The 27,574-nt window shown below is 43.1% G+C and overlaps 1 protein-coding gene across 1 annotated transcript in view; it reads right to left on the bottom strand.

The window, feature by feature from the left end:
* Positions 1–515: 515 nt before the first annotated feature.
* The window catches only part of LOC147020430 (glutathione S-transferase 3-like), a 31,726-nt gene continuing 4,667 nt past the window's right edge, over positions 516–27,574 (bottom strand). Inside the window, exons 3-7 of the mRNA XM_085895741.1 lie at positions 22,516–22,567; positions 12,574–12,706; positions 7,302–7,443; positions 7,035–7,166; positions 516–1,211 (exon numbers count right to left, since the gene is read on the bottom strand). Of these exons, the coding sequence (XP_085751867.1) occupies positions 1,086–1,211; positions 7,035–7,166; positions 7,302–7,443; positions 12,574–12,706; positions 22,516–22,567 (585 nt within the window). The 3' untranslated portion in view covers positions 516–1,085. The remainder of the gene's footprint in view (positions 1,212–7,034; positions 7,167–7,301; positions 7,444–12,573; positions 12,707–22,515; positions 22,568–27,574) is intronic.

The following is a 27,574-nucleotide window of genomic DNA, read 5'->3' as shown; positions in this document are numbered from 1 at the left end:
ATATATATATATATATATATATATATATATATATATATATATAAATAAATATATATATATATATAAATAAATATATAAAGCTCCAGGACCAAATGTATATTTCCAAAATGGCCAGGGTAAAGAATGTGGATGGAAAACATGTAAATGCATTTATAAAATCACTAAATCGCATCTAGACCAGAATAACATCTACCCCCTATTCAATGCCTGCATCACCAATTTGTATTATGAGTTCGGGGTTCATATTGGATGGGAACACAAACTTGCTAACCCAATGCAAGCTCTTCATTTTGTGAAGTCCTTGAAAAACTGCTTGATAAAGCTCTGCAAAAGAAAATGCATTCATCTGCAAATAGGCACCCACATTGGTTCTACTGATACCGTCACATTCCCAAAAATTTTCACCACTCCTGGATAAATTTTATCAGCTCGCTTATCCACAAGCATCAATAAAAGCTAGTTTTTCTGCCTTGGAAATCTTGTGATGTTAACTGCATGAAAGAAAATCTCATTGGTCAAGGGCTCAAATCTTGTTTATTGTTTATAATTTGCAATCAATATGAAGGACATTACAAACCATCAAAAAAAAATATTGTCAAGCTAAATTACAAGCCCCCACTTTCAGGCAAATTGTCAACACAATAAACGAGAACAAAGTCTGATTTGAAAAATAATTAAAAATAAAAAAAATCTACCACCAGCAATCATTTCTCAATAGCAATCATGTTGTAAACCAATTCCTATTTTAGTTAGGTTCTATCTTATACATAATACATGCACAGAGGAAAGAAGGGAAAGAGGATTGCTTGTTCATGATTTAAATTTAAAAAAAAAAAAAAAAAAAACAGAAAACAAAAGGAAGTGGAAGAATGGATAAATGAGATGATTGTGAGGTTGGGGATGATGGGAGAGAAAAGAAATAAAATTCATTGGGAGATTTGGATTATTTCATTATTATTCATTGGGAGTCGGGGAGATCATGAATTACGGATCAAAAATTCTGTCAATTTATTGTACATGATCTATAGATCATCAATCTCATTGTAGTTAATGCTCAACAGACATTTTCTTGTCTTTGTTATAGATCATGACCTGTTGAAAACTTTTCGAACAGTATTAACATAGTTATCATCAGGCATGAATTTTCGCTGGCTGCCAGGTTGCAAAAATGCATGTATTTGTGGCAAAGCAGAGATAAGTGCTTTGAATTCCTGTTGGACGAGATTGTGAGGAGGAGGAGGAGGGGTGGGGAGGAGGAGAGGTGGGGGGAGGGGGTTTTGGGAGGTAAGTTGCACATATTTCATTTTAAAGTTCAAATGCTCACACTTTGGACTGGGTTGGAAGCACATACTGGTATTTGTCGAAACATATACAAGCATTTCTGAGAAAGTAAAGATGAGAACAGAGACATGGAGATTAAATTCATTGAAATAGACTCAGTGGTGTAATGGGTAGGGCATCCACTCCAAAGGCCCTGTCACACCTTGACGTTTTAGCCAGCGTATGGCAAGGTCTCAAAATGTATGTAAAACGCTGGCATACGCTGAACTATTGATGTTTTTTTTAAGTTTTGGGCATATAATAACGTGTTGGACGTATGCATAACGTGTTAGTAACGTACACAGAACGTTTTAATCACATATAGATAACTTGTACCAACCAATGCTGAGCGTGTTGTCGGCGTTCACAACCTATGCCCAACGATAGTCTAACTTATGCATAGCGCGCGGCAGCGTATCGCCGACGATCACGTGGCATAGGCTATTCATAGGCTGTGGCTCGACGATTCAAATCATAACCGCACTAGACATCGAAGTGTGAAGCCGCTGTCACACCTTGATGTTTTAGCCAGCGTATGCCGAAGTATGAAAAATTTGCTGAACCAAGCTGGCACACGTCGAATACGTTACGGTAAGTTTTGTATACGTTAATAGCACGCTGCCATATGTCATAGTATGCTGGTATACGTCGTCATACGCCAAGTACGTCGAGAAATTTTCAGCATGTTGAAAATTTCTCGACGTACGACACACATTCCGCATACGCTGGCATAAGTTGTAGGCATGCTACGCGATCGTTGACACACGTTACTCATAAGTCGAAACACGTCAATGTAATGGTTAGCGTCAGTGTTCCAGACTCCCTGGTTTTTTTTTTTTTTTTCTTCGGTATGACGGTGATGTTGACACTTCGATTTTGAGTGTGGTTATGATTTAAATCGTTGAGTGGCAGCCTATTAATTATATTATATTATAACCGCACTAGAAATCGAAGTGTCAACATCACCGTCGTACCGAAGAAAAAAAAATATAAAAATAAAAACCAGGGAGTCTGGAACACGGACGCTAACCATTACATTGACGCGTTTCCACTTATGAGTAACGTACAAGTAGCGTGTGTCGACGTGTCAACGATCGCGTAACGTGCCGACAATACGTTACACATAGGTTAGAAATAAGTTTCGGGTACGCAAACCATTACCTCGACGCGTTTCGACTTATGAGTAACTTACAAGTAACGTGTGTCGATGTGTGTCAATGATCGCGTAACGTGCCTACAACTTATGGCCAGCATTATGCGGAACGTGTGAGTCATACGCTGGCATATGTCGAAAAATTTCAAGCATGAAAAATTTGTCTAACACCTCACTGTACTACGACGTATGCCAGCGTGCTCTTAACGTATACAAACTTACCCATAACGTATTCAACGTGTGCCAGCGTTTTAGCCAAATTTTGCATACATCAGGCATACGCTGGCTAAATCGTCAAGGTGTGACAGGGCCTTAAGTCTGGGAGGTTGGCAGTTCAAACCCCGGCCGAGTAATACCAAGACTTTAAATATGGTACGTGCTGCTTCCTTGCTTGACGTTTGGCACTTAAAAGGATAATAGTATGGACAACTCCATAGGTTGGCATCCATGGGGAGGAGGAAATTTCTCCTTGCCCACTGAAATGCCCCACTGAGTGCAGTGAGAAAGATGGCACCATTGTTGTGACGGTGTTGTTACAGCTGTTCCTTTTGCATCCTGTTATGTCCTGAACTATTCAGTGTACTAGCTCTTCCATGAGCCTAGACTAAGCAGACAAAAAAAAAGAAAAAAAAAAAACAGAGACCACATACTATTGAAGATCTGATGAATGAAATCAGAAACGAATGTGCTAAAATCGATGTGTCAATGTTACGAAACATTAAAATAAACAAACATACAATAATTTATAAGTGTATGCATGTCAGTGCCTCACAATATGAGCAATTGTTATAATAACATTATAAAATAAATATCCCTATGATTTCAGACTTTTGAAACACCCTCTACAATGAAAGAATGGAGGAAAGAAAATTTCTCCAAACTTTTGTGCACCAAAACATTTTGTCATTGCCAACCCAGCAGACACATGACGTCAGTATGAAAGATTCACGACGTCGGGAATAGGCCGCTTGGTTGTACAACCATATCACGACACGGTACAGCGGCAGCGCGATTATCCAAAACTCCTTTTTTCATGTGTTTCCAGGATGAGCGCTTTGCCACCTCTCGCTGTGTGATTGTGTTTGCTTTTCACCGGAGGAGAGATCTCATTGGCCAATTGCTATTTCCGCATCACGAGCCACCACTTGCAGGATTTGGTTAAACTTGTGAACTTTCAGCTGTTTGAGTGTTTCAGACAATCCGCTTTGATCTGCAGAAGACTTCAGCTTTTTTAGTTAAAATTATCTTCTGCCGTGATCATTTTTTGTAAGTGTAACATTATAAATCGATTTTATGTCTTAGCTTTTGTTTTTGGACGTTTTTAAGACTACAGAATCCATAATGTGTTCCTGTTACTGGTGTGATGGAATCTATATAGTTACATTCAATGGAAACTCTCCCGGGCCCTTCAGGGCACTCAATCGTGGTTCGAACGTTGGACTCGGGAAGGTGCATCTGACGAATGAATCATCGAACACCCGATTTCATCATTCGTTTATCACGTTTTGCTGTCGCTGCTATGGCCCTGATCGTGTGTACAAATCGACGGTAAATACTGGGCTGCATTTGAAATTTTTTTTTTCAGAGGTCTAGGTTTTCTCAATGGTTCTCATATGTTTTTTGCATGCTGAATTCAGAAATGTATCTAATTTCGTTCAATCAGGTCAAGTTTTTATGCTATCTCAATTTTAAGGAAAAAAAATATTCAAAATTTGTTTTTTTTTCATTCAAAATCAGACTTACATTGCCAGAAAATGGACAAACTATACATATGACACACAAGTATACTTAATGTGGAAGAAAGTGCCTTCTCAATTACTTTCATTTCAATTCCAGAAAAATATAGATCAATCGTTGTTTCTGGTAACACCCAACTTCATTCGCTCCAGCAGTTGCTGTTTTCCTTAGTCTTTTTAATGTTGAATTTCACATTAATGGTACTTGTGCGTCATTTTATATATAGTTTGTACATTTTCTGTCAATGTAAGTCTGATTTTGAATTTAAAAATGCTAATTAAAAAAACAAAATTGATTTTTTTCCCTTAAAATTGAGATAGCGTAAAAACTTGACCTGATTGAGCGAAATGAGATACATTTCTAAATTCAGCATGCAAAAAACATAGGAGCCATTGAGAAAACCTAGACCTCTGAAATGACGCAGACCAGTGTAATCAATTCATTTTTCTGTGCGCCTGGTGAAAAAAAAAACACCAATCTGTGGCAAAATGGGGAACTCTGCAAAAATTAATTTGGACAAGTTTAATTGGTTCAGAACCTTTTAAAATATTTTACTGGTGAGGATAATGCTTCGGCCGTTCAGGTCCGACAAATTACCGCAGTGTCCCGCAATGTAACAAATTTAAAGGTCCACTGCCCTTAAAAAAAGCCTCAATTAATATTATTTTTATCATATATTTTTTTTTATGTCCTCTTTTAACGAGTTAGGCCTAACCAAAGGCAAAAGGAAAACAATTGTCAGTTATTGTTCGCCGAAAAATGTGAAGTTTTGTCATAAAATAAATATTAACCCTTTGGCCGCGGCCAAACTGCCGCTTGTAACAATGAAGCCTTCATTGTGGTCGTTTGTCACTTGGGGAATTGTTCAAGTTTTTCGGTGCACAATTGTTTTCCTTTGGTAAAAATGGTTATCAAAAGACATGAAAATAACTTTATATTATTAAGAATAATATTAATTGAGGCTTTTTAAGGGCAGTGGAACTTAAAATTTGTTATAAGCTGCTTCGAACACTGGTGTACTAAATTGTTTTTATTTTCTAAAATAAGGGTGATGTCCAATGCTGTGATGTCCCATTCTTTCCACACAAATTGTATGTGGACGAGACCTTTCCAGAACCTGGATTTTTATAAAGTTGTCAGAGGTAATGAATTCTGCTGAATGACCGTTTACAATGTGCATGACTTGAGCGGAATTCACATTCCAAGTCTTGTTTGATGATCATAAAGCCCAATAGAAACGAAGTGGAAATTCTTATTATTTTTCAGACAGTACCATGGCCAGGCAGCCAACAGCAACGGAGGCCGCTGTGGACACTGCCATATCACAATATTTGAAATATGCCCCTGATCGGCGTGGAGGTACAGGCAGGAACAAGCCCTCATGTAATTATAACGAGTAACAGCAACACGCTGTGCCAGCCGTCCACTTCCTTGATTATTAAGAATTTGCAGCATAGTTGATTGTAATGTTGTATGTTGGAAACCTAGCCTAAGTTTACATATGTCGTATAGCAAAATTTATATGTGGTTCTTCGTCTTCTCATAATTCTTACCTGAGGTTGCTTAATTATGAATCTTGCAACAATGGGTAGTACGTCATCAGTGGCTAAAACTTTTAATTACATATGTGGTCCTGAATGTCAAAAAGGTATTTACGACTTTTACCCATGTGGTATTTCTTTTTATTCCCCATTTTAGTATATTAGTGCGTGCCTGCACGTGAAAAAAAATTTGACGTCAATTGTGACGTCATAGCATTGTCTCCTGTCATTGGTTTGGTAAATAAATGGCCATAACTTGGGAACAACTTGTCCAATTAATATCAAACCTTGAAAAGGCACATCCACAGGGCCCCAGCAATATACCTGGCAAGTTTCAATTAGATCGGACCAGTGGTTGTCGAGAAACAGCGGTCACAGACAGACAAACAGACACACACAGAGATTGCTGGAATTGTAGATAGATGTTTCTCAATTGCAATAGTATCTACTTTTATTTATTGTACGTTTGTATTTGAGTGTGCTTTTTTGGTACAAATAAAGATATTATTATTGTTAATACTGCTTGTATATTTTTGCCGCAATCATGCTCTGCATGATACGTGATAATAAATGATTATGAATTACAGTTGTTTCAAGTTGTGGTCATTATGTGTTCCTGTGCAATATAATGATGTTGCAATACAACTTCAATATTTTGATAATGGCACCGGTGGAACAGCGGTGCTCCGCTGGCCCCAGACTTATGGGTCGAGGGCTCCATCAAACTGGAAGCTGAAAGGTGTCATGCACTGCAATGTTCGTTTCTTTGGCGTGCAAAGAAAAGGGTAAAAACAAAAACTCCATTTTATGAACGTTGTGATAAAGTTGAAAACTAACGTCATGCTTCAATGTTGTGACAACGTTGAAATCTGACGTCATGGGTGTTGCAAATACAACTTCCCACTGACCCAATTCTGACATCAGGATACAACCAGAACACGACGCTGCAACGTCAGATTTCAATGTTGTCACATCGTTGAAATCTGACGTCATGGGTGTTGCAAAAACAACTTCCCACTGACCAAATTCTGACGTCGGGATGCAACCAGAACACGACGTTGCAACAACGTTGTGTGCCTGCTGGGAAGTCAGAATGAAACTGTCAAATTTGGTGGCTTATACTATACAGCCACCCATCTCTTTTGCCAATTTTTAAGGAAGCAAAATTAAATAAATCAGTGCAAAATGCTGACCATCCAAAAGAGGTTTTTTCCTGCATTTTCTAGTTTATTTTTGCACTGCAATGAATCTACGGCGAGCATGCAGTTTGATAAAGCTCATACTTGCAGATGTGGAAAATCTTTGAGGATATCAGGCATTCGTTCATCAACCATAATGATGATCTCAAGGAGCTGAAGATCGGCCTGTGTGAGCGCATTTCCAACAAGGAAGCCTCCACCTTTTTCACGTAGTACCTGCAATAACAGATAAATGTATTACAATTAGTTTGTAGTAAAAAAACTACAAATTAATTGCACTTAAAGTCACCAAAGAAGTTAAGCACAAGTAACAAAACCTCATGAATATTTGAAAAAAAAATATTCTTCTACCTTCTCAAAAACAGGATAGTAACGATTGCAGGCTATTTTCCTTATGTTTTTCAGGGAATTTTCTCGATCTTCAGCAGGCAAGAATTGCAGAGGCAGAAGCATATCGCCAATATCTCTTGCACCCTCTACGTACATATCCACCCTGAAATGCACAGGGTTCACTCGGATTTCAATAGATGATGTCTGGCATTCATTTGTCATTTGCTGCGATTCACTTCTTTCAGAAAACATCCAAAAAAGCATGCTGTCAATCTAAACTGAAAAAAATACTCTCATTTTTGGCCATTTCAAGTTACTGGACAGTGCTGACTACATTGTTCATATTCACCTAATTGCATGGCCAATCAGAAGTTACCAATACAAGTCCATATTTGCTCAAATTCTGTAATTGATCAGAAAAGAGAACTTGTCACATTGCATCAAAACTGCCAAAAATGAATTAAGAAATTTAACTCGAGACTGATGAGGTATTATATCTGCACAGGTTACAATATACAGGAGAAAAATGGATGCGGGTTGGGCTAAGGCAGAGGGAAGAATGCAGGGGATGGATAACATTAATACAGAAGAAAACTCGCAGAAAGGAAAAACTGGTAATTTGAGGTGTGGGGGTTTGGGGGAGGGGGACTGAAGGGGTAGAAAATATAATGGTTTTGGAAAAAGGGGAGGGGGGGTGTTCTGAAATAGTGGTTAGGCCTAAGTCACATTTGCTCTACGGCGAGGATAGGGCGGTCGTACGCCCTCTGAATTGACAGAAACGTGCGGCGGCCGCAGAGTTTCTGCGGTGGCCTCAGGGTGGCCCCACGCCATTTGGCTATCTTTTGCAGGCCGTAGGGGTCGCCATGGAATTATAACGCGGAGTTACAACTTTTTTCATTTCTACATTCGCCGGAGCAATTCGACACGCAGGAAAAAAAAAAAATGAACCCATTCGTGACCGTCCGTCTGGCTGCACGTTCGCCTTAGGGCCCCCCTGCGGTTGCCTTGCGGGCACCTTGAGGCTACCTTGAAAATTATATGTTCGCCGCAGGGCCCCCTTAAAGTCACCGTGCGACTTCAAATCAAAGACCGTACGGCAACCCCACGTTTTCGGTCTCCACAATTTCTAAATACCCCGTGCGGCTCCCCGAAAAATAAAAACACATGCGACTGCTACATTGTGTGACTGTGGAAATACTGCGGCCGCCGTATAATTGCTAGTGGCCGTAGATTTTGGAGACCCACGGCCGCCGTGGCAAATGTGACTTAAGCCTCAACAGCTGTCTTGAAGATCTTTTGGAAAAATGAGATTGAAGAGAATGTGAAAGCTGGTTCCACTGGTTGGGGGGGGGGGGGAAGGGAATAAATAAGTGGATATGAGCAGTTCTTCTGGATTCTAGGAGGTTTACCAGAAAGGGGTTAATCGTGGACCATGTGCCCTCCAGAAACTGCAAAGGGAGGGGGGTGGTGGGAGGAGGGGGAAAGAAAGAGGGGGGGAAGAAAGAGGGGGGGGAAGTAAGAAAGAGGGGGGAGGAAGAAAGAGGGGGGAGGAAGAAAGAGGGGGGAGGAAGAAAGAGGGGGGAGGAAGAAAGAGGGGGGGAGGAAGAAAGAGGGGGGGAGGAAGAAAGAGGGGGGAGGAAGAAAGAGGGGGGAGGAAGAAAGAGGGGGGAGGAAGAAAGAGGGGGGAGGAAGAAAGAGGGGGAGGAAGAAAGAGGGGGGAGGAAGAAAGAGGGGGGAGGAAGAAAGAGGGGGGAGGAAGAAAGAGGGGGGAGGAAGAAAGAGGGGGGGAGGAAGAAGGAGGGGGGAGGAAGAAAGAGGGGGGAGGAAGAAAGAGGGGGGAGGAAGAAAGAGGGGGAGGAAGAAAGAGGGGGGAGGAAGAAAGAGGGGGGAGGAAGAAAGAGGGGGGAGGAAGAAAGAGGGGGGAGGAAGAAAGAGGGGGAGGAAGAAAGAGGGGGAGGAAGAAAGAGGGGGGAGGAAGAAAGAGGGGGAGGAAGAAAGAGGGGGGAGGAAGAAAGAGGGGGGAGGAAGAAAGAGGGGGGAGGAAGAAAGAGGGGGAGGAAGAAAGAGGGGGGAGGAAGAAAGAGGGGGGAGGAAGAAAGAGGGGGGGGGGAGGAAGAAAGAGGGGGGGAGGAAGAAAGAGAGGGGGGAAAGAGGGGCTTCTCAGCCCCTCTTTTTTTTCTTCTCCTTACTTCTCCCAGAGATGGCCAGGCAAAATTACATTCCTTTCCCGTAGACTACTGTAGTATATGAGAGTACTACTCTCATATACTATAGTTCGAACTGCAGCGTTTTGCCTGGTTTACGATACTTTGATCAATGTTCTGTTGTTCCAACCATTACCCCTATCACCATGAACAAAGCCATTGGATAAGATAGCAATTCTCCTTGATTTAAGATATTTGAGAGTCATTTTATACTTGTATAATATTTCTATTTTTCGTAAAACAGTGAAAAACTTCCTATGAAAAATATATAGGAGACCAAGATGATCAGCATCTCTTTTGGAGGTCAATAATTGATGAGGGACACAAGGTTAAAGAAAGTTGCCTTTCAGTTTTCGAAACCACCGCAGTTTTGTTCTTCGATCTCAGTCAGTTCTTCTGATGCTGAGCTACTACAAAGTTGGGGTTTAACAGAGAACTAAGGCTCAATAAAGAAAACAAGGTAAACATAAGTGAGACTGTTTAATGGAAAGGATGCAAGTAAACTGTTTTCATGTAGCAGCAAGACATGTAGCTGGCAGGATAGTCTAGAGCTAGAGCAGTGGTATTTAACATTTTTGGCACTGTTACTACTCAAGTCAGCTATTCAGCAAAACTGTAATTACCCCCTTCAAAAAAAAATAAAAATAAATAAATAAAAAGGGCAAATATGAGGAAAGGAAAATTCGAAAAGAAAAACAGAATTTTATTTTAGTCTCATTTTCCCAAGATTTTCGCCATCCATCGATTCCCTTCCCTCTCTCCAAAATGCACCACAGTCGGCTCTGCTCGTGAGAAGGCTGAATGCCTCAATTATGTGTTTGATTCCAAATATTGTGCCCCCAACTCCTCGTTCTTGGTACCCCCCTCCCCCCTTTCCAGTCACACCTAATTGATCCTGGACTGTGTGTGTTTTGCACCTGAGAAAGTGGAGAGGTTTCTGGCAATTCTTGACTCTGACTTTGCATCTGGACCAGCTCACATGTCCATCAAACCAATTCTGCTGCTCTTGCACATCCTCTTTCACCCTATCATTTGCCTTGGGACTAGGTCATCTTCCATCTGCTTGGAAATCGGCCAACATCACTGCATTACATAAAAATGTACAAAACCTGATCCTCTTAAATGCAGACGTATTAGCTTACTTTGAATCCCCAGCAAGGTCACACAGTTGATGTGAAATCCTTCCATTTCTCCAATGGTCTAATTTCAGATCACCAATTCAGATTTAGACCATGTCATTCCACCTTGGACATACTGCTCCAACTCTCCCACCAAAGGATGGATGCCCTCAATGTCAGCCAAGAAATGAGAGCCGACTCTTTCGACATATCCTGAGCTGTCAATAGTCTATCATCCCACGTTGTTCTCCAAACTCATGGCATCCAAGGCCAACTCCACTCTTGGGTTCCTGACTTCCTCGACTCTCCCAACCAACATGTGGCTCTCAACGGAATCCTTTCATCTCTTCTCCCTGTTAAGGCTGAAGTGCCCCCAAAGCAGTGTTCTGGGCCCAGTCCTATTCCAAAACTTCATCAATGGTCTCTCTCACTCTCTGGAAAATCCCCTTTATCGATGTGCTGATGATTCCACCCTCTGCCATGACATCCCTCATCCTTCAATTAGGTTGGCAGCAGCCTTTTTCCTTTCTTCAGACCATGATAAAAATCGCAAGCTGATCAAACACCTGGAATATGTCTTTCAATCAAGACAAATCTCACACTCTCATTCTCACTCCAAAAGAACTGTATGGGAAACCCTCCCATCTCCTTTCATAACAATTCTCTTGAGGGAGTTCAGTCACTCAAACTCCAGGGTCTCACTCTACACCATGATATTTCTTGGGCAAACCCCATTTCAAAGTTGGCCTCCAAAGCCAGTCGTCGACTGGGCATCCTCCGTCGTACAAAGTCCTTCCTTGGCACACCTGAACTCCTATCCACTGACAAGGCCTTCATCCACTGTTTGATGGACTACTGCTCTCACCTCTGGGCTGGTGCCCTTGCCTCACACATTGCTCGGCTTGACATCCTGGAAACCAAGGCCTTCAAAATTATTGGAATCTCCTGCGATGAAACCGAGTCTATGGGCCGATCACTTTCCCATCACAGACAGGTCGATGATCTCTCTGCAATACAAAAAAAGGATGAGGTGGAAGACACTCTGCTCTTCCCATGCTTTGTCCCCCCCCCCCCCACCAACCAGGTTGCTGAGGGAAACAGGAGATCCAGCATCAATCCCCTGCTGGTGAAGCACTAAAATGTATATCTTGTCCACCAATTTGTCCTTCCCTGACCCCTCTTTCCTCCAAACCAATTATTTGTCTTCGTCTCCCTCTTTAACCCTGTTGTTCATGTCCCTCCCCTATCTCGACTGTTCATTTTGTTCTGTTACATTCTTATCTATTCAGTGTTCTAGCTCTTTCACGAGCCGTGACTATGTATACACAAAATGTGCAACAATTACTGATTTAAAGTGCAATAAAAGTAGAGTATGTTGCAGATTACATGTCGTATCCCACTGATAGGCCGGGTCTGCATCTGAACTTGAAGCAAAATCTAATCGACTTGTTCTTGTCACCTACCAAGTTTTGAAATATCTTGTGATATATCATTTTTAGCCCCATCTCTCAATGGTGAAGAATCCCTAAAAAAAACAAAAAAAAAATTATTGAATCCAAATCCAGACTTGGATCTTTACAAAATCAAATCAATTCGTCCTTGTCACACAGACCCAACCTGTCCACAATGTTTCATCTGAATCCGTCCATAACTTTTTGAGATATCCTGCTCACAGACACAGAGGTGAAAGCAAAACCTCCATCCACCTTCAGTTGCTAAGGTAATAAAAATATTCAGATACAATTGCACGAAAAAAAAATGGAAAATTGAATATGTGTCCACTGTCGTGTCATCAATTGTATCATTATGCAAAAGAAAATGGAAGGAGAATAATTAAGGATGAATAAGGCAACATGAACCATATGTGCTGATGAAAGAGAAGCCATGTGGATAAGAACTGCAAAGGGAAAGAAAGTGAGGAACAAACAAAAAATGAGGAGAACTTGGGGGGGGAGGAATGTTGCTCCTTACAGAACTTTTTCTTTCATATCCTTTCCCTGGAATCCTGCCTTTGCACTGATGTAGTTCAGGATGGCTCGTGTCTGAACTAGCTTCATGCCATCAATCTCAACCATGGGAACTTGTTCAAACATGAGCAGTCCATCTGCAAATAGGACACATACACAACAAAACAGCATTCAAAAGCCAGTCATGGTTCCGTTAACGTTCAGGAGGATAAATTATTTTAAACAAGACGACAATGAGTTTCTCAGAAAACAAAACTTTAAATCCCTGAGTTTTGCACCAAAGATGTACATTTTGACAGCTGATGTAGTCCAGGCATAAGAGCCAAAATGCCCTACTACTGCATTATGGTTCCTTGTATTTTCCAAATAAAATGACACACTGGCAGCAAAGTTTTCTTCTAAGATGTAGCTCGGCTGTGTCTTTAATTTTTATGCCTCAATGTGTAATGATTTAAGCTACAATAACAAAGCTCTTTTCTGGAAAGAAATAACAGACAGAACACAAGAGCAGACAAATAAACTTCTATTATATAGGCATCGAGGGCAATTCAGGTCAGTCTGTATGCATGTATGTATGTGTGTATCACTTTATATATTGTAAGGGTCACTGTATTTGGACCAGTGTCATGAGCCAATCCTGACAAGCCAATGTAATAGTGGATTCGAGGTCAAACCCTCCACCTGGATGATCCCCAATATTTTGATGGAATGTCTAAAGAGACCATATGCCATCCACCAGGAAAGCCAGGCAGAAATTCTCCAATTTGATGCACAGAAACTCTAATGAGATCTGCCGCCGATGCTAATTTCCCTGTTTCATTAGGACTTGAAGCCAAGTAAACCCTGGGGAAATTAACAGCGATGGTCACAACCTCGTAATGAGGGATTCACACTGTAAATTTTCAATGCTGAGAGTTTAACTTGTGCTGCGGTATTTACCCAAAAGACAAACCACACATCAGACCAACACTCCAATGATGGTAACATGTTTAACCAGAAGGGCACTCGGTAGAGCACATACCTCCGCCATGTAATGCCTGATCCATGAGAACATAATCGGGCCAAATACATTTTTAAAATATCATGCTATATAATCGTTTTTGACCCTATCTCTGAATGGTAAAGAATCACTTAAAAAATTAAATAAAATCTCCTATCCGGATCCGGATTTTCACTAAAACTGAAACAATTTGTCATGGTCACACACCCAACCTGTCCACCAAGTTTCATCCGAATCCATCCACAACTTTTTGAGATATTGTGCTTTATATTCGTTTAGCTCTATCTCTCAATGGTGAAGAAACACTTAAAAAAAAAAAAACTTTTCGGATCTGGATCTTCACCAAAATTGAATCAATTCTTCTTTGTCACAAACCCAACATGTCCACCAAGTTTCATCCGAATCTGTCCACAACTTTTTGAGATATCGTACACACAAACAGACAGAGGGGTGAAAACGTAACCTCCTTCATCTGCGGTGGCGGAGGTAATGAATGATCAAAAGTCAAGGGCAAAGTCCATCCGTCGTTCAAAGTCCATCCTTGGTCCACCTGAGCTCCTGACCACATGCAAAGCTTTCGTCCGCAGCCTGATAGAGTACTGCTCTCCCCTCTGGGCTGGTGCTCCTGCCTCTCAATTTTCTCTGCTTCACGCTGTGGAAACCAAGGCATTTAGGATCATTGCTATCTCCCTCGATGAGGCCGAGTCTTTGGGCCTATCACTCTCTCACTGCAGGCAGGTTGGTGGTCTTTCCGTCTTCTACAATCTCCTCTCCGGCCTCACCCCCCCCCCCACCTGCTCTGTCTGCGATATGTTCCCCCCATATTTCCGCAGGGCACTCAAGGTCCGCCAGCAACCCCCTTCTGGTAAAAATACCAAAATCATGAATCACTGCTCACCTTCACTCTTTCGTTACTCTTTTTCCCCACCTTTGGGATGAACTCCCACACACTCTTCAATCCCATTCTTCCCTCCAGGCCTTCAAACAGCCGTTCACCACCACCATCTTTTATCTTCCCCAATCTAAAACCTCAATCTTTTCTACCCCCGTTAATCCACCCCAAACCCACCTCCTTCAAATTCCCTGCTTTCCTTCCTGAAAGTTCCTGTAATGTCCATCTTGCATACCACGTGTTCCCCGCCCCATTCCTCTTTCTTCCACAGATCTCATGTCTGTTCCCCAATGTTTCGTCCTCTCTTCTGCCCCTCTTGGCTCATGCTCCCCTTGCTGTGTGCTGTGTGTTAGCTCTCATATGAGCCTTGACAAATGTATACAAAAAAGAAAAAGGGGGTGGGGGAGAACAATGAGAAAAGCACAATCATAATTATTAACCCATGGGCCTATGAACTTTGGTAGTTAAACGTATTCTATTTCATTCACATGAAAAAGATTCAGACAGGGACAGGTCACAAGACAAGGAAGGACAAAGCTGAACTCCACACAATGCTTGAGTGGAGTCGGTGTTTTGGTTCAAGGGGGAAGCTCTGATTGTGGAGTTCTGGTGGGAAAAGACAGTCAGGCAGACCGTGCCCGGCTTCGTGGCCACTCGATGTGTGCGCGTTTTATCGGCTGTTGAACTCCATCTCTCCCTCTCTCTCTCTCGGATCTGAACTTTGAGCTGTTTGCTGCCCACTCACTCAAGCTCCTCTCCCCTCAAATGCTCGTCCTGTACTCTCTGGAGCTCCTCCCCTTCTGAACCAACTCGCTTCATTCTCAACTGCTGAAAACTGACCCCACCCCTCAGCTATTCTTACTTCACAACCATGCACGGATTGGTTCTCAACCGAGCCCCTCGCCAAGCCCACAGTTGCAATCGGTTTCAGGTTCTGGTGATTTTCAGCATGGGCCACAGTTCTTACCTTAATGCACATTGGTGAGGCGTACCCTTGTCGTCATCAAGGGGTAATTCGCTGGACTTGCGGGATCGAGTTACCATCATTCATTTTCAAGAAAACGCAGAGACGGATTATGAAGGAAAACATTTGAAGACTTGGTGAGGGGGAACGGTGGGTAAGTTTGTAGACACACTATGGTGGGGAGGGTCACAATTATCATATCCGAAATAAACTTTGATTTTTTGCATTCACATGCCCTATCATTTTCACACAGAAACCACACTTATGTGAAACGTATTAAATGGTATAACAAATCTATTCTACTCCAGTGACTTTCTATTCACATCTCGGCATATATATATATATATATATATATATATATATATATATATAGTACAGGGTGCGAATTATCACTGAACAAACATGCATAATGTATATATACATATATATATATATATATATATATATATACACACATACACATACACATACACATACACACATACACACACACACACACACACAGTGGTTGGTCTGCGATTTCACATATCTGTGCTTAACTCTTCGACACCCTTTCTCTCCCTCTGCACTGAAATTTCCATGTACACGTGAAGGAAAAAAAGAAGAAGAAGAAGAAGAAGAAGAAGAAAAAGAAGAGAACTCTTCCCAACCCCCAACACCCTTAAAACTCATTTGATTTTTATAACTTTTTAAATACTTTCAATTTTTGGATAACAGTATTTTCCTTAATTTAACATTACATTTTAAATTATAATATGACCGAAAAATATAAAACTTTCAAACTTTACATTCTGAATTTTCTGGCATTGGCCACATCAGTGTCTTCTGGCAGCTTCTTTGTTGTGGTTGGTGACTTGTGGTCCAGCATTTCTTGTGGTAAAATTTTGGATGCTGTATTATTGCAATTATTTATTTAACCATGGGCCCAAAATGTCCACCAAGTGGTGTATTTACTGAAGAGCTTGCGTCGTGCACATGATATTGTGTTGGCGAAACACTAAGTCAATAAGTCCACCATTTGTAACATTCACCAATGTGAAGATAAAATTCAGGCTAACGTCAGTCAGTTCTGATGAAATATTGCTTCAAAAGCAGCATTGTTAAGTCGCGCATATCCATATATTGGAAAAAAAAAATTAAAAATTGGAAAACTGTTGACCGTATGGTTGGAAGAATAACATAAAAAAAAAAAATAGGACCACTGGACCTGTAGATTATCTGGGCCCTGGCCTAATGCAACCCAAATTTGGTAGCATTCTGACCAGTGAGTCCAGAGAGGAAGGTTTTTGAAAGGAATTTACATGATTTCCCCAAACATTTACCAAGTCTACCATTTCGACTTACTTCTGTTCACGTGATCAGCATGGCCTTCGCAATTTCACATTAGGACCCTATTCTAATATTGCAACCCAAATTTGGTAGCGTTCTGACTGGTGGATCTGGAGAAGAAGATTTTTGAAGCAATCTACACGATTTCCCCCAAAATTGACCAGATTGGCTATTTTGACACACTTCTGGTCACATGATCGGCATGACCGATAATTTAACATCCCTACCCTGGCCTAATGTTGCAACCCAAATTAAATAGCATACTGACTGGTGGATTAGGAGAAGAAGATTTTGTAAGGAATTTGCGGGCCTGCCATCTTGACACTTCTGGTGGGACGAGCATGGCTTCCGCAATTTAACATCAGGACCGTGTCTTAATGTTGCAACCCAAATTTGGTAGCGTTTTGCCTGGTGGATCTGGAAGAGATTTTTGAAGAATTTTACCAAGTCATGTGAACAAACAAGTCAATAAAAAACAAGCTTTGCAATTCCTGTTACCAGTCAGGAGAGGAACATCACTGCCAAATTTCAGCCAGATCGGCGCAGCGTTTTGGCCAGAGAGGTCGAAAAAGGAGACGGATGAACGGTGCGCGATGACAATACCTTATCTCGAACTTAAATTCCAGATAAGCTAAAAACATGCCTACTGGTGGCCCTCACACTTGGCACAAGGCCCTTGCTTGCAATTTAAAATGACTTGAAATAAGAAGCTGAGAGTGATAAAGGTGATGAAGCAGGGGATGATGAAGAAGAAGCTCAAACCAGCAGTAGATTTCCAGCAAACAGTGGGTGGTTTGAACATAATGTTGTGGGCCGGGGGTCAGGTGAGAAGACCAATAGGGGGGGAAAGCTATCTCGGCTCCCACCAGACTCCCCGGAATTGTAGGCTGTCGCATACGGATAATTCCATGACGTGGAATGACTTAACCGACCGTGTACGCCAATAACAACCGCGTGACCTAGGGTCCTCCAATCTATGGGTTAATCGGGTTACCTAATTAATCACGTGATTCAATTACCGGGGAACATGCCCTCGGTACGCCTTGTCCAAACCGGATCAGATCACTTTTCCAGATCGGATGCAGCCGAGCGACACTGCCAAGGACGTACCGGCTAAAAGGAATGGATTGTTGGGAATAAAGTCCTGGCTAAACTAGGATTCCGACCATGCTGGATCAATGGAAGAAAAGACAAAAACGAGCAGGGAACATTCCTAATAATGATTTGATTCAGACCATGCTGGATCAATGGAAGAAAAGACAAAAACTAGCAGGGAACATTCCTAATATCGATTTATTACAATGGGCAAGGAAAGGTATGTGGCACGATCAAGATTTATTGGGGTGTGTTGTGCAGAGATAGGGGGGAGAGGGGTGTGGTGCAGCAAATAAGCAAGCAACTTGCAAAAGCAGACTTAACGCAAAAATAATAATAATAATGATAACAATAACGATCTTCTGCAGTCTTACTTAAGCAGACAGGCGCCAGAACACGAACACACACACACACGCACGCACGCAACAAGAAGGGAGATGAGTTGAGGCTACAATCTCAGTACCTTTGTACTTGATTGCGCAACGCACCACCAATACGTTTTTGGGGGGGGGATGTCCGATACGTTTCAGGGGGGGGGGATGTCCAAGGTGCGGTACCCGACAGCTGGCGCGGTGTCTCTGGCTTCCGCAGCACATGTGGAGAAAGTGTTCGTGAAGGAGGGGCTTGAGTGGAGAAGGGGCGGAGTCCAGAGTGCGTGGATGGAGTGGTAGGCGGGACCAGGTAGGCGGGTGGGGTCAACGTCATGTGGGCGGAGATGAGGAGGCGGAGTCCAGGCAGCAGGAGGCAGGTCATGGCGATGTCGGGCAGAGACGAGGGCGAGGCGAGAGAGAGAGAGAAAGGCGGAGGAACCACTCCGACCTTTATAGCACTTCCAGTGCGGGGCGGAGGGCCACCCTGAAGCGAAGCATAATCACCTGAATTGGGCGCTCCGATTGGCCCCAACTCCTCACGCGGCCTGCTAACTTCGGCTGGAAACCGCACCACTTCGTTTCCGGCAAGGTCATCTCAGACAGCGAAACTATTCTGCTCCGACCCCACGACATGACACGAATCGCCCACACCGAAATTGGCGTGCAAATCGTCCCCAAAACCCTTTGGGCCATGCCCTGGCGACCAGTCGAGGGTCCCGCATGCCCGCTCGAGCGTCCGACCAGCGCCGATCAACGCACCCGCTCTGTGTGCGCAAACGTGGCCCGCACTGTAAAACATTCCCCTGCTCAATCGCAGCTCTGCTGGCCGTAGAGACGAGAAGACGTTCACCATCCATGGGGAATCCGCTGCTGCCAGCGAGGGCCGAAGGTACATTGTTATGGATAAATCCATGCATGTTTCGCCCAGTACGCATGGATCCACAATGGCCCACGTGGTCAGTGTTCACGTTCACCAGATTCTGCTAGCGTGTGCGCGCGGCGAACACAGATACATGTCACATATTTGGTTGAAAAGGAACGCTCCGCTTTTACTTTGCACACTCGTATCCCACCCAACGTCACGTAGAGTCGCCTTTATCGGCCTCCGTACGAGTTTCGTGCAGCGTGGGCATCGTGCTGGCTGTTTCCTGTGTTGTGAAAAACACCATTCGTGCAGCCTCTTAAGAGGTATTCATTCGTATGCCTTTTTAATGCAACCGGCAATATTCCCCAGATCATCAGAAGCTCGAGTCGATAATCCCGCACTGCATGACTAGCCGCACACGTTGAGTTGAGGGCTCGCTTGGGAACGAGGGCTCTGCGCTGTTAATGCTCGCGCATAATCGTTTCCTCGCAGCGGCACGGCACGCGCTGGCCTCCGTGAGGACCCATGTCACAGCGAAGGTGCACATGGCTCAGATTTACCTCAGGAATAAATCAGAAAAGAGTAGAAATGAAATAAAGAAGGAATGATGTAAGCAAACCTAGCTATGAGATCATCGCAACGCACAACCCTATTGTCCCGCAAGACAAAAGGGAAGGGACTATCTACACGTATAATAATGGAATAACTGTCTTGGGACCACTATCTGTTGGATGCATGCCGTTCGTGAACTGCAACAATGTTAAAAAAAACAAAACATGTTCATCTCAATCATATGAAGATTGTGGGTGAGCCAGCATCAGATGATCATTATGCAGCAGCTGCATTTCCTGCATTCAAAGGGAAAAAAATAAATTTTGTCTGCCTGTGTTTTGGAGCTCTAACAAAATGGCCTGGTTGACATCAAACCAATGTTCAAACAGTTTGGCTAACTGTTTTGTTCACAACATCAGACATTATCTGAGGGACTTGAATCTCTCTTTTAAAGTTATGCTACTTGTAAATAATGGCCCGCAACACCCTACCACTTTGGCTGAGAGACACCCTGATATTCAAGTCCTCTTTCTCCCTGCAAACACTCCATCAATCCTCCAACCCATTTATCAAGGTATCATAGCTGCATTCAAATTCTGCTACATGAGGAGGAGCTTTGATCACAGTTCAAGCCATGAAAAATGACTCCACAACCAATGCCAGTGAATGATCAGGGGTTCTGGGGGGTGGGGGGGGAGGTTGAACCCCAAAATAGGAATTTGCTCTCTTATCCAAAACTACGCACATGATTTTGATGAAACTTGACCACAAAATTCTTCACGCGTGAAGTACCACAGCGTATTGACTGCATCAAAATCTGCGTTCACTAAGGGAGTAGACAGGAGGGTTTCTGAACACTACAATAGGTATTCACTCTCTTTTCCAAACTACACACAGAATTTCAATGAAAACTTGACCACAGCCTTCATCGCTCTTGATGTATCAAAGTTTGTTCATGGCATTAAAAAAAAAAAAACTTCAGGTTCTAAAGGGGTCTCCGTGGGGTTTGAGTGACTGTTGCTCCTACTCCAGGTGAGCTTGAGGAAAGGCAGTCCTATATTTTCTGTTTTGCTATGTTTTGCATGCATCTCTACTGTTCCTTTTGTGTCTGTTACATCCTGATCCAGTCAGTGTACTACCTCTTTGTGCGAGCCAGAGGTCAAGAGACGTCTGGGTCGGGCCTGTGGAGTCATGGATTCACTGGATCATGAGGTGTGGAGCTATCGGTACCTGTGCAGGAGGACAAAAGTCGAGTCTTCAGGTCCTTCCAGTCTTGGACTCTGACCAGGGATCTGAGACAGACTTAATTCCTTTGGCACCAGGTCTCTTCGGAGAATCCTTGGCTATCGCTGGTCAGACTTTGTGTCCAACGAGTGACTGCTGAGACTCAAATAAGATTTGTTACCTGCACAGTCCGTGAGAGTCAGCTGTGGCTGTATGTACAAGTGGCTCGTTTTCTTGACGCTGATCCTGCTCATCAGATTCTCTCAGCGAGGGAGCCTCGTGAGTGGAGGAGGCCAATGTGCTGACCACGTGCCTTGTGGTTGCAGCAGGTTTATCAGCATCCCAAAGAGATGGGGATGGGCTAGGCAACGGCCTGGGGGATGGCCAAACGGAGGCCCCTGGAGCACCGGCGGAAAGTGGGTGCAGCGACGTGCTGCTCCGGCGCATGCTCCCACACCTGACCTGAGCCTCGACTATGTATGCAAAAAAAAACCACGAATCAGAAGACAAACCTGCCGTTTAACAGAACTTTGTCTCCGAATTTGTCGAGATTGCACAAGCGTAGAGAGCGAGTTAATATTTTTACTCTGTCTGACTGTCTGGCAGTCAAACAAAATTGAAAATCATTCCAAACAGGAAAGTTATTGTTTTGAAGGATGCCATAAACGACACAAATAGCAGGCATGAAGAACTAATATAACATGTTAGATAGTGTGGTGCAATAGACACTGTATAAAACGGCGGTGAAACCCGGAATTAATTTATTGACATGAATTTCACAATCTTTATTTTATTTTAATTGAATTATATACTTGAACACCGTAAAACACAAATCGCCTTCATAATACTTCCAATAACATCCAGTTTTGCACGATTTGGACATGTTCTTTCGGGTAGTGTATAACACTTTCAAGAGCACTAAACTTCTGGAATTTAACGACTTTTAAAATCATTATTTATTAAAACTGAGGGATATTGCTTTAACACTGCGCAGGGTATCGTGTTCTCTGAAGTCTCTCGTTTTTTGTTTTTTTTTCTATAATCATGACTGAGTTGCACCAGTGTATGAAATTTCACCCTTCTATCCCACATAGAAAGTACTAAACATTTATGCGAGTGCGTCAGCCATTCAGTGGGTATAGAGAGATTTTATGATGTACAATGCACCATACTCTTAACAGAGTGTTGGTGCTGCCAAAGCAAAGTGTTGGTGCTTGACAATGGTTATACTGAGTGGTTTGCCATTGCCTTCCCAGCATTGTTTGTCCATGCTCTATCTTTTTTTTATAAATGCTGAGCATCAAGCAATGAAACAGCATGTACCATTTGCAAAGTCGTTGGTATGACCCAGCCGGGGTGCAAAGCCACCGACCTCCCAGCCTCAGAGTGGATGCTCCAACCATTACACCACAAAGTCGTGCGTGTGTGTGTGTGTGTTTTCACAAAACGAGGTTCTTTCAACTAAAGTTGTTACTAGGTTCTAATCTCCTAGTTTTGAAGCAAAAAGGAAATTGGAGACAGTCTAATGTGACATTCCATCAACTCCATGCAGACCTCAGGCCGAACAAGCAGGTGCTGTTTGGTTTTTGCAACAAGAGAATCCTCTTTTAATCGTTAATATATTTTCGCCAAAATATACAGATCAACAACTGACCTTTGATCATCTTCAGATACTGCTCTCTTGATTCCAAGATCTCTTCTTCAAACTGCATTGTAATGGAATGCAAAATCATGCTCTCATCAACAAACACAATGTAGTGAACTCACCTTACAATATATTTGAATTCAATAAAATAAATTGGAAATTAAGAAACAATGCAAAACCCTTTGGAACTGGAATGAAACAGTTGTTTCTAAAAGTACAATTCCATCATACAGGGTCTCAAAACTGTTTGTTAACGATATATGTTTTTTTATTTTATTTTGTAGACTACAACTATTCAAACAGGAATGTATATTGCACACTTAACATTTAAGTTGAGCTGTAGAGATATTTCATGTGACATATCACATAACAGGGCTCAACATTAATGGTTGTCTGTCTATGACAGGCAATTTTGTTTGTCAGACAAGTAAAATCCTCAACAAACATGGCCAAAGGACATGTCACTTTTACCAGCCAAAAGTTTAATAAACAAAATATCTCCAATCCCCTCTCCCTGTCAGGGCTGGAGTGCCCCAAGGCAGACTTCTGGGCCCCATCCTATTTCTAATCTTCATCAGCAATCTCTTGACTCTGGAAAATACTCTATTTGCTAACAATTCCACCCTCTGCCATGACATTAATCATCCTTTAGATAGGCAGGCATGAGTATCTTCAGACCTTGAAATATAAGATCACAAGCTGGTCAAACACATGGAATATATCTTTCAATACAGAAAAATCTCACACACGCACGCACGTGCACACTCTCCCATCTACTGCTTTCCTAACAATTGTCTTGAAGATAATCAGTCACTCAATCGTTTGGGTCACACTATCAGCCATGATCTTTTTTGTTGGCCTCCAAAGCCAGTCGCCAACCGAGTATTCTCAGTCATGCAAAGTCCTTATTCAGCACACCTGAACTCCTATCCACCAACAAAGCCTTCATCAGCAGTTTGATGGACTACTGCTCTCTCCAGAAACAAAGGCCTTCAAGCTCATTGCAATCTCCCACAGTGAACTTTAGTTCATGAGCCTAACACTTTCACATCACAGACAGGTCAGTGGTCTTTCATCTTCTACCACCTCTTTTTGGTATTGTATCCTCTGCTCTTTCCATGCTTTGTCTCCACCATGTTTGTGTAGGACACACATGGCTCACCATGTTTGTGTAGGACACACATGGCCCACCATTAACCCCCTTCTGGTGAAACCCACAAAATCCAGAATCACTGCTCACCTCCATTCATTCCTCTTTTTTCCCCCCACTTGTGGAACCAATATCCATGTTCTCTTCAAGTCTTTAACACAGCTATTTTCCCCCATCCAAAACCATGACCTTTTCGCCCCCCCTCCCACGGACCCCACCCATTCATCTCCACCCACCCAAGCCCACCTTCCAAATTTCCAGTTTGTTTTTTTTTTTCTTCCTGAGAGTTTGCGTCTGCATCCACCTCGTCCACATCCCTTATTTGTCCAGGTCTCCCTCTATTTTTTTCCCTCAACCATGCTGTTGGTGTTTTCCTCCCTCATCTTTCTACTGTTGCTTTTATCCTGTCACGTCCTGATCCATTCTCTGTTCTAGCTCCTCCACTAGTCTCGACTTTGTATTTAAAAAGAAATTAATTAATTAAAAAAAGGCAAAAAAACATCCTTCACCTCAAACTTAGCTGTTCTTTTCTGTGCAAAGTCACATTGATGAGTGATGACCAAGAGGATCTTTTCAGATCTGACCACCCCAGCATGCCAGGGAAAACTTCAAAGAAAATAAATATAATGGCATTACCCCACATGCTTGCAGTCCGAGTAGACAGGTGCAATGGTTGAGAAGACATGTAAAAATCTAAAACATACATACAGCCTGGAAGAAAAGTTAATGTTGAGCCATGCAAAACCTTCCTCTACAATTTTAAAGAATATCATATGATAGCCACAAAAAAATGGGATCTGAAACGGCAGCAACCCTATAATGGAATGACAGCCCGTTCAGAAAGTCTTAAAGGATTTGTACTACAGCACCAAGAGCAATGATGATATATTTTGCAATAATAAGACTGTACATAATTATAAACACAGGAACACGATACTCGTTCAAGCCCGGTATCAGTCAACGTTGGTAAATATGAATAACAGGTTTCATCAACTGATTACCAACAATGCCGAAAATGACAGCTTCACTTTGATTCCCACAGCACACAGCATACCTTTGTCAACCTCCAATTGATAAAACATGTCAATGTTTACTTTTACCAGAGACAAAAACCAAAATATTTTTCCTTACCTTGGAAAAGTGACTTTTCCGACACTGTACGTGGCACCATGGAAATTTAGAGAGCAATGTCAAGAACAGTTCTGAGATTGCAACGATTACTCAACTCCCATGAAAGATGGCAAAGAAATAACAACCTACAGCAGTTAACATGCGTTTGTGCTATCATTCAAATTGTCTGCCAACACAGCCTTGACAAAGTCAAGGAATATTGTTGGCCCTTCCATCCCAACTGTTTCTCTGTTATTTTCTAAATGAGAAAACAAAAAAACAAATAAAAAGACAGAGGTGAAAACATAACCTCAGTCCAACTTCCATGGATGGAGGAAACAAACCAAAATGAAGCAGCAGCATTGCTTAGTGGTTGTGTTTTCATTGCTGTTCATCTTATTATCGAGAAACATCAACTAAAATTAATATCTAATCAATAATACTTCCCCGGTGGAGATGCCGTTTGCATCACAAAGCATATCATAACTTGGAAGGCGAGTGGATGGTCGAAGGGAGGAAGATACCATGATGATGTACATTTTGTATGGTCGGTGCCTTGTAAACTATAGCAATGAATCAAGTGAAATAGTCATGTGGCTATTAAATAACATGGAAAAAGTTTTTGGATTCAATACAGTAGTCAAGGAGCTAGGTGACTTTTATTCAACATGGAAGGTGCAGATGTTTAAGGGTGCCAGTGGTGTAGAGTAGGGTTGGCAGATCCCAGAAACTTAATTCTTAAGTTGCGCCAGTGGTGGTTGATGATTCCCCATACATGATTTCCTATTAGTGCCTAAAGTGCAAATACCAATCGAGTGTCATTTGACAGGGATAAGTACATTGAATGAAAAAATATAACCTTAAGGTCCACGCTCACTGACCCCCAACCTTCCCCTGACCGGCCCACCCGAACTGCCCCCCCCCGCCCCGAGCATCTGGTCGGGGACAGTCGACTATGCTCGGATGCGGTCGTCGAGTTTTCAACATGATCAAAATTGTGGGGGTTGGTTGGGTAGGTTGGGTGTCATTAACCCTCTCCTCTGGGCCTCTCCTCATGCCCTCTCCTCGAGGAGAGGAGGAAAGGGAGAGGAAATGGGTTGAAAATGTTTAAAATGTTCAAAATCTTACCTTATTTGTTGTTGCCAAGTTGCTGAAAGTCTGCATGACACTTGAATTTGTCAGAAATTTGTCACATGACATAAGGGGGGTGATCCCAAATCGATTTATAGCTTACTTTAATATGCCTATAACTATTTAAATACTTGTCTGAGAGCTTAGGTATGTATTGGGCACTAATAGGAAATCATGTATGGGGAATCATTTCATGTCATCAAATTTGACCTTGAATCAAAGGGTCAAGGTCAAACAGGCATAAAATTGACCAAAAACTGATATTGACCTTTATCTCATGACATTGACCTTGGATGATAATGACACCCTCTCCATTAGATTGGGCATACACAAAACTATCAGGATGCATCCCAAGATCATTAGAATCGGCCTGGTATTACAATATTGGTTTTAGCCTACATCTAAACAGCCATCTTGGATTTGAGTGGCGCCACCTACCACATCCACCACTGGCACAACTTAACAATTGGGTTTCTGGGATATGCCAACCCTACTCTACACCACTGGCACCCTTAAACATCTGCACCTTCCATATTGAATAAAAAAGCCACCGAGCTCCTGTTCTATTACAATCATGAATCGGTCATTACCTCCACCATCGAAGGTGAATGGTTATATTTTTCACCCGTTTGTCTGTCTGTCTGGGAGCAGGATATCTTTAAATGTTATGGATGGATTCGGCCAAAACTTGGTGGACATGACGGGTATTTGACGAGGAAGAATCGATTTGATTTTGGTGAAGATCAGAATCCGAGAATTTTTTTCAGTGATTCTTCACCATTGAGAGATAGGGTCATAAACGGTATATAATAAAACATCTCAAAATGTTATGGACAGATTTGTACGAAACTCGGTGGATGAGTTTGGTAGGTGACAAGGCCAAACATATGGGGGGGGGGTTGTAGACTTGGGGTCGGGTGAGGAGGGAGGAGGGAGCGTTGTAGACTTGGGGTCGGGTGAGGAGGGAGGAGGGAGCGTTGTGGACTTGGGGTCGGGTGAGGAGGGAGGAGGGAGCGTTGTGGACTTGGGGTCGGGTGAGGACGGAGGAGGGAGCGTTGTGGACTTGGGGTCGGGTGAGGACGGAGCGTTGTGGACTTGGGGTCGGGTGAGGACGGAGCGTTGTGGACTTGGGGTCGGGTGAGGACGGAGCGTTGTGGACTTGGGGTCGGGTGAGGACGGAGCGTTGTGGACTTGGGGTCGGGTGAGGACGGAGCGTTGTGGACTTGGGGTCGGGTGAGGACGGAGCGTTGTGGACTTGGGGTCGGGTGAGGACGGAGCGTTGTGGACTTGGGGTCGGGTGAGGACGGAGCGTTGTGGACTTGGGGTCGGGTGAGGACGGAGCGTTGTGGACTTGGGGTCGGGTGAGGAGGAGCGTTGTGGACTTGGGGTCGGGTGAGCGGGGAGCGTTGTGGACTTGGGGTCGGGTGGGGACGGCGCGTTGCGGACTTGGCGTCGGGGGAGGACGGAGCGTTGTGGACTTGGGGCCGGGTGGGGACGGAGCGTTGTGGACTTGGGGTCGGGTGAGGACCGCGCGTTGTGGACTTGGGGTCGGGTGAGGACGGAGCGTTGTGGACTTGGGGTCGGGTGAGGACGGAGCGTTGTGGACTTGGGGTCGGGTGAGGACGGAGCGTTGTGGACTTGGGGTCGGGTGAGGACGGAGCGTTGTGGACTTGGGGT

Source organism: Eptatretus burgeri, chromosome 9 (genome assembly GCF_056783735.1).
Source record: "Eptatretus burgeri isolate ZD-2024b chromosome 9, Ebu_testis_v1, whole genome shotgun sequence".
In the NCBI taxonomy this organism is placed as follows: Eukaryota; Metazoa; Chordata; class Myxini; order Myxiniformes; family Myxinidae; genus Eptatretus; species Eptatretus burgeri.
The sequence above is the reverse complement of the archived record's forward strand: the minus strand, read 5'-3'. Positions and strand labels throughout refer to the sequence as shown.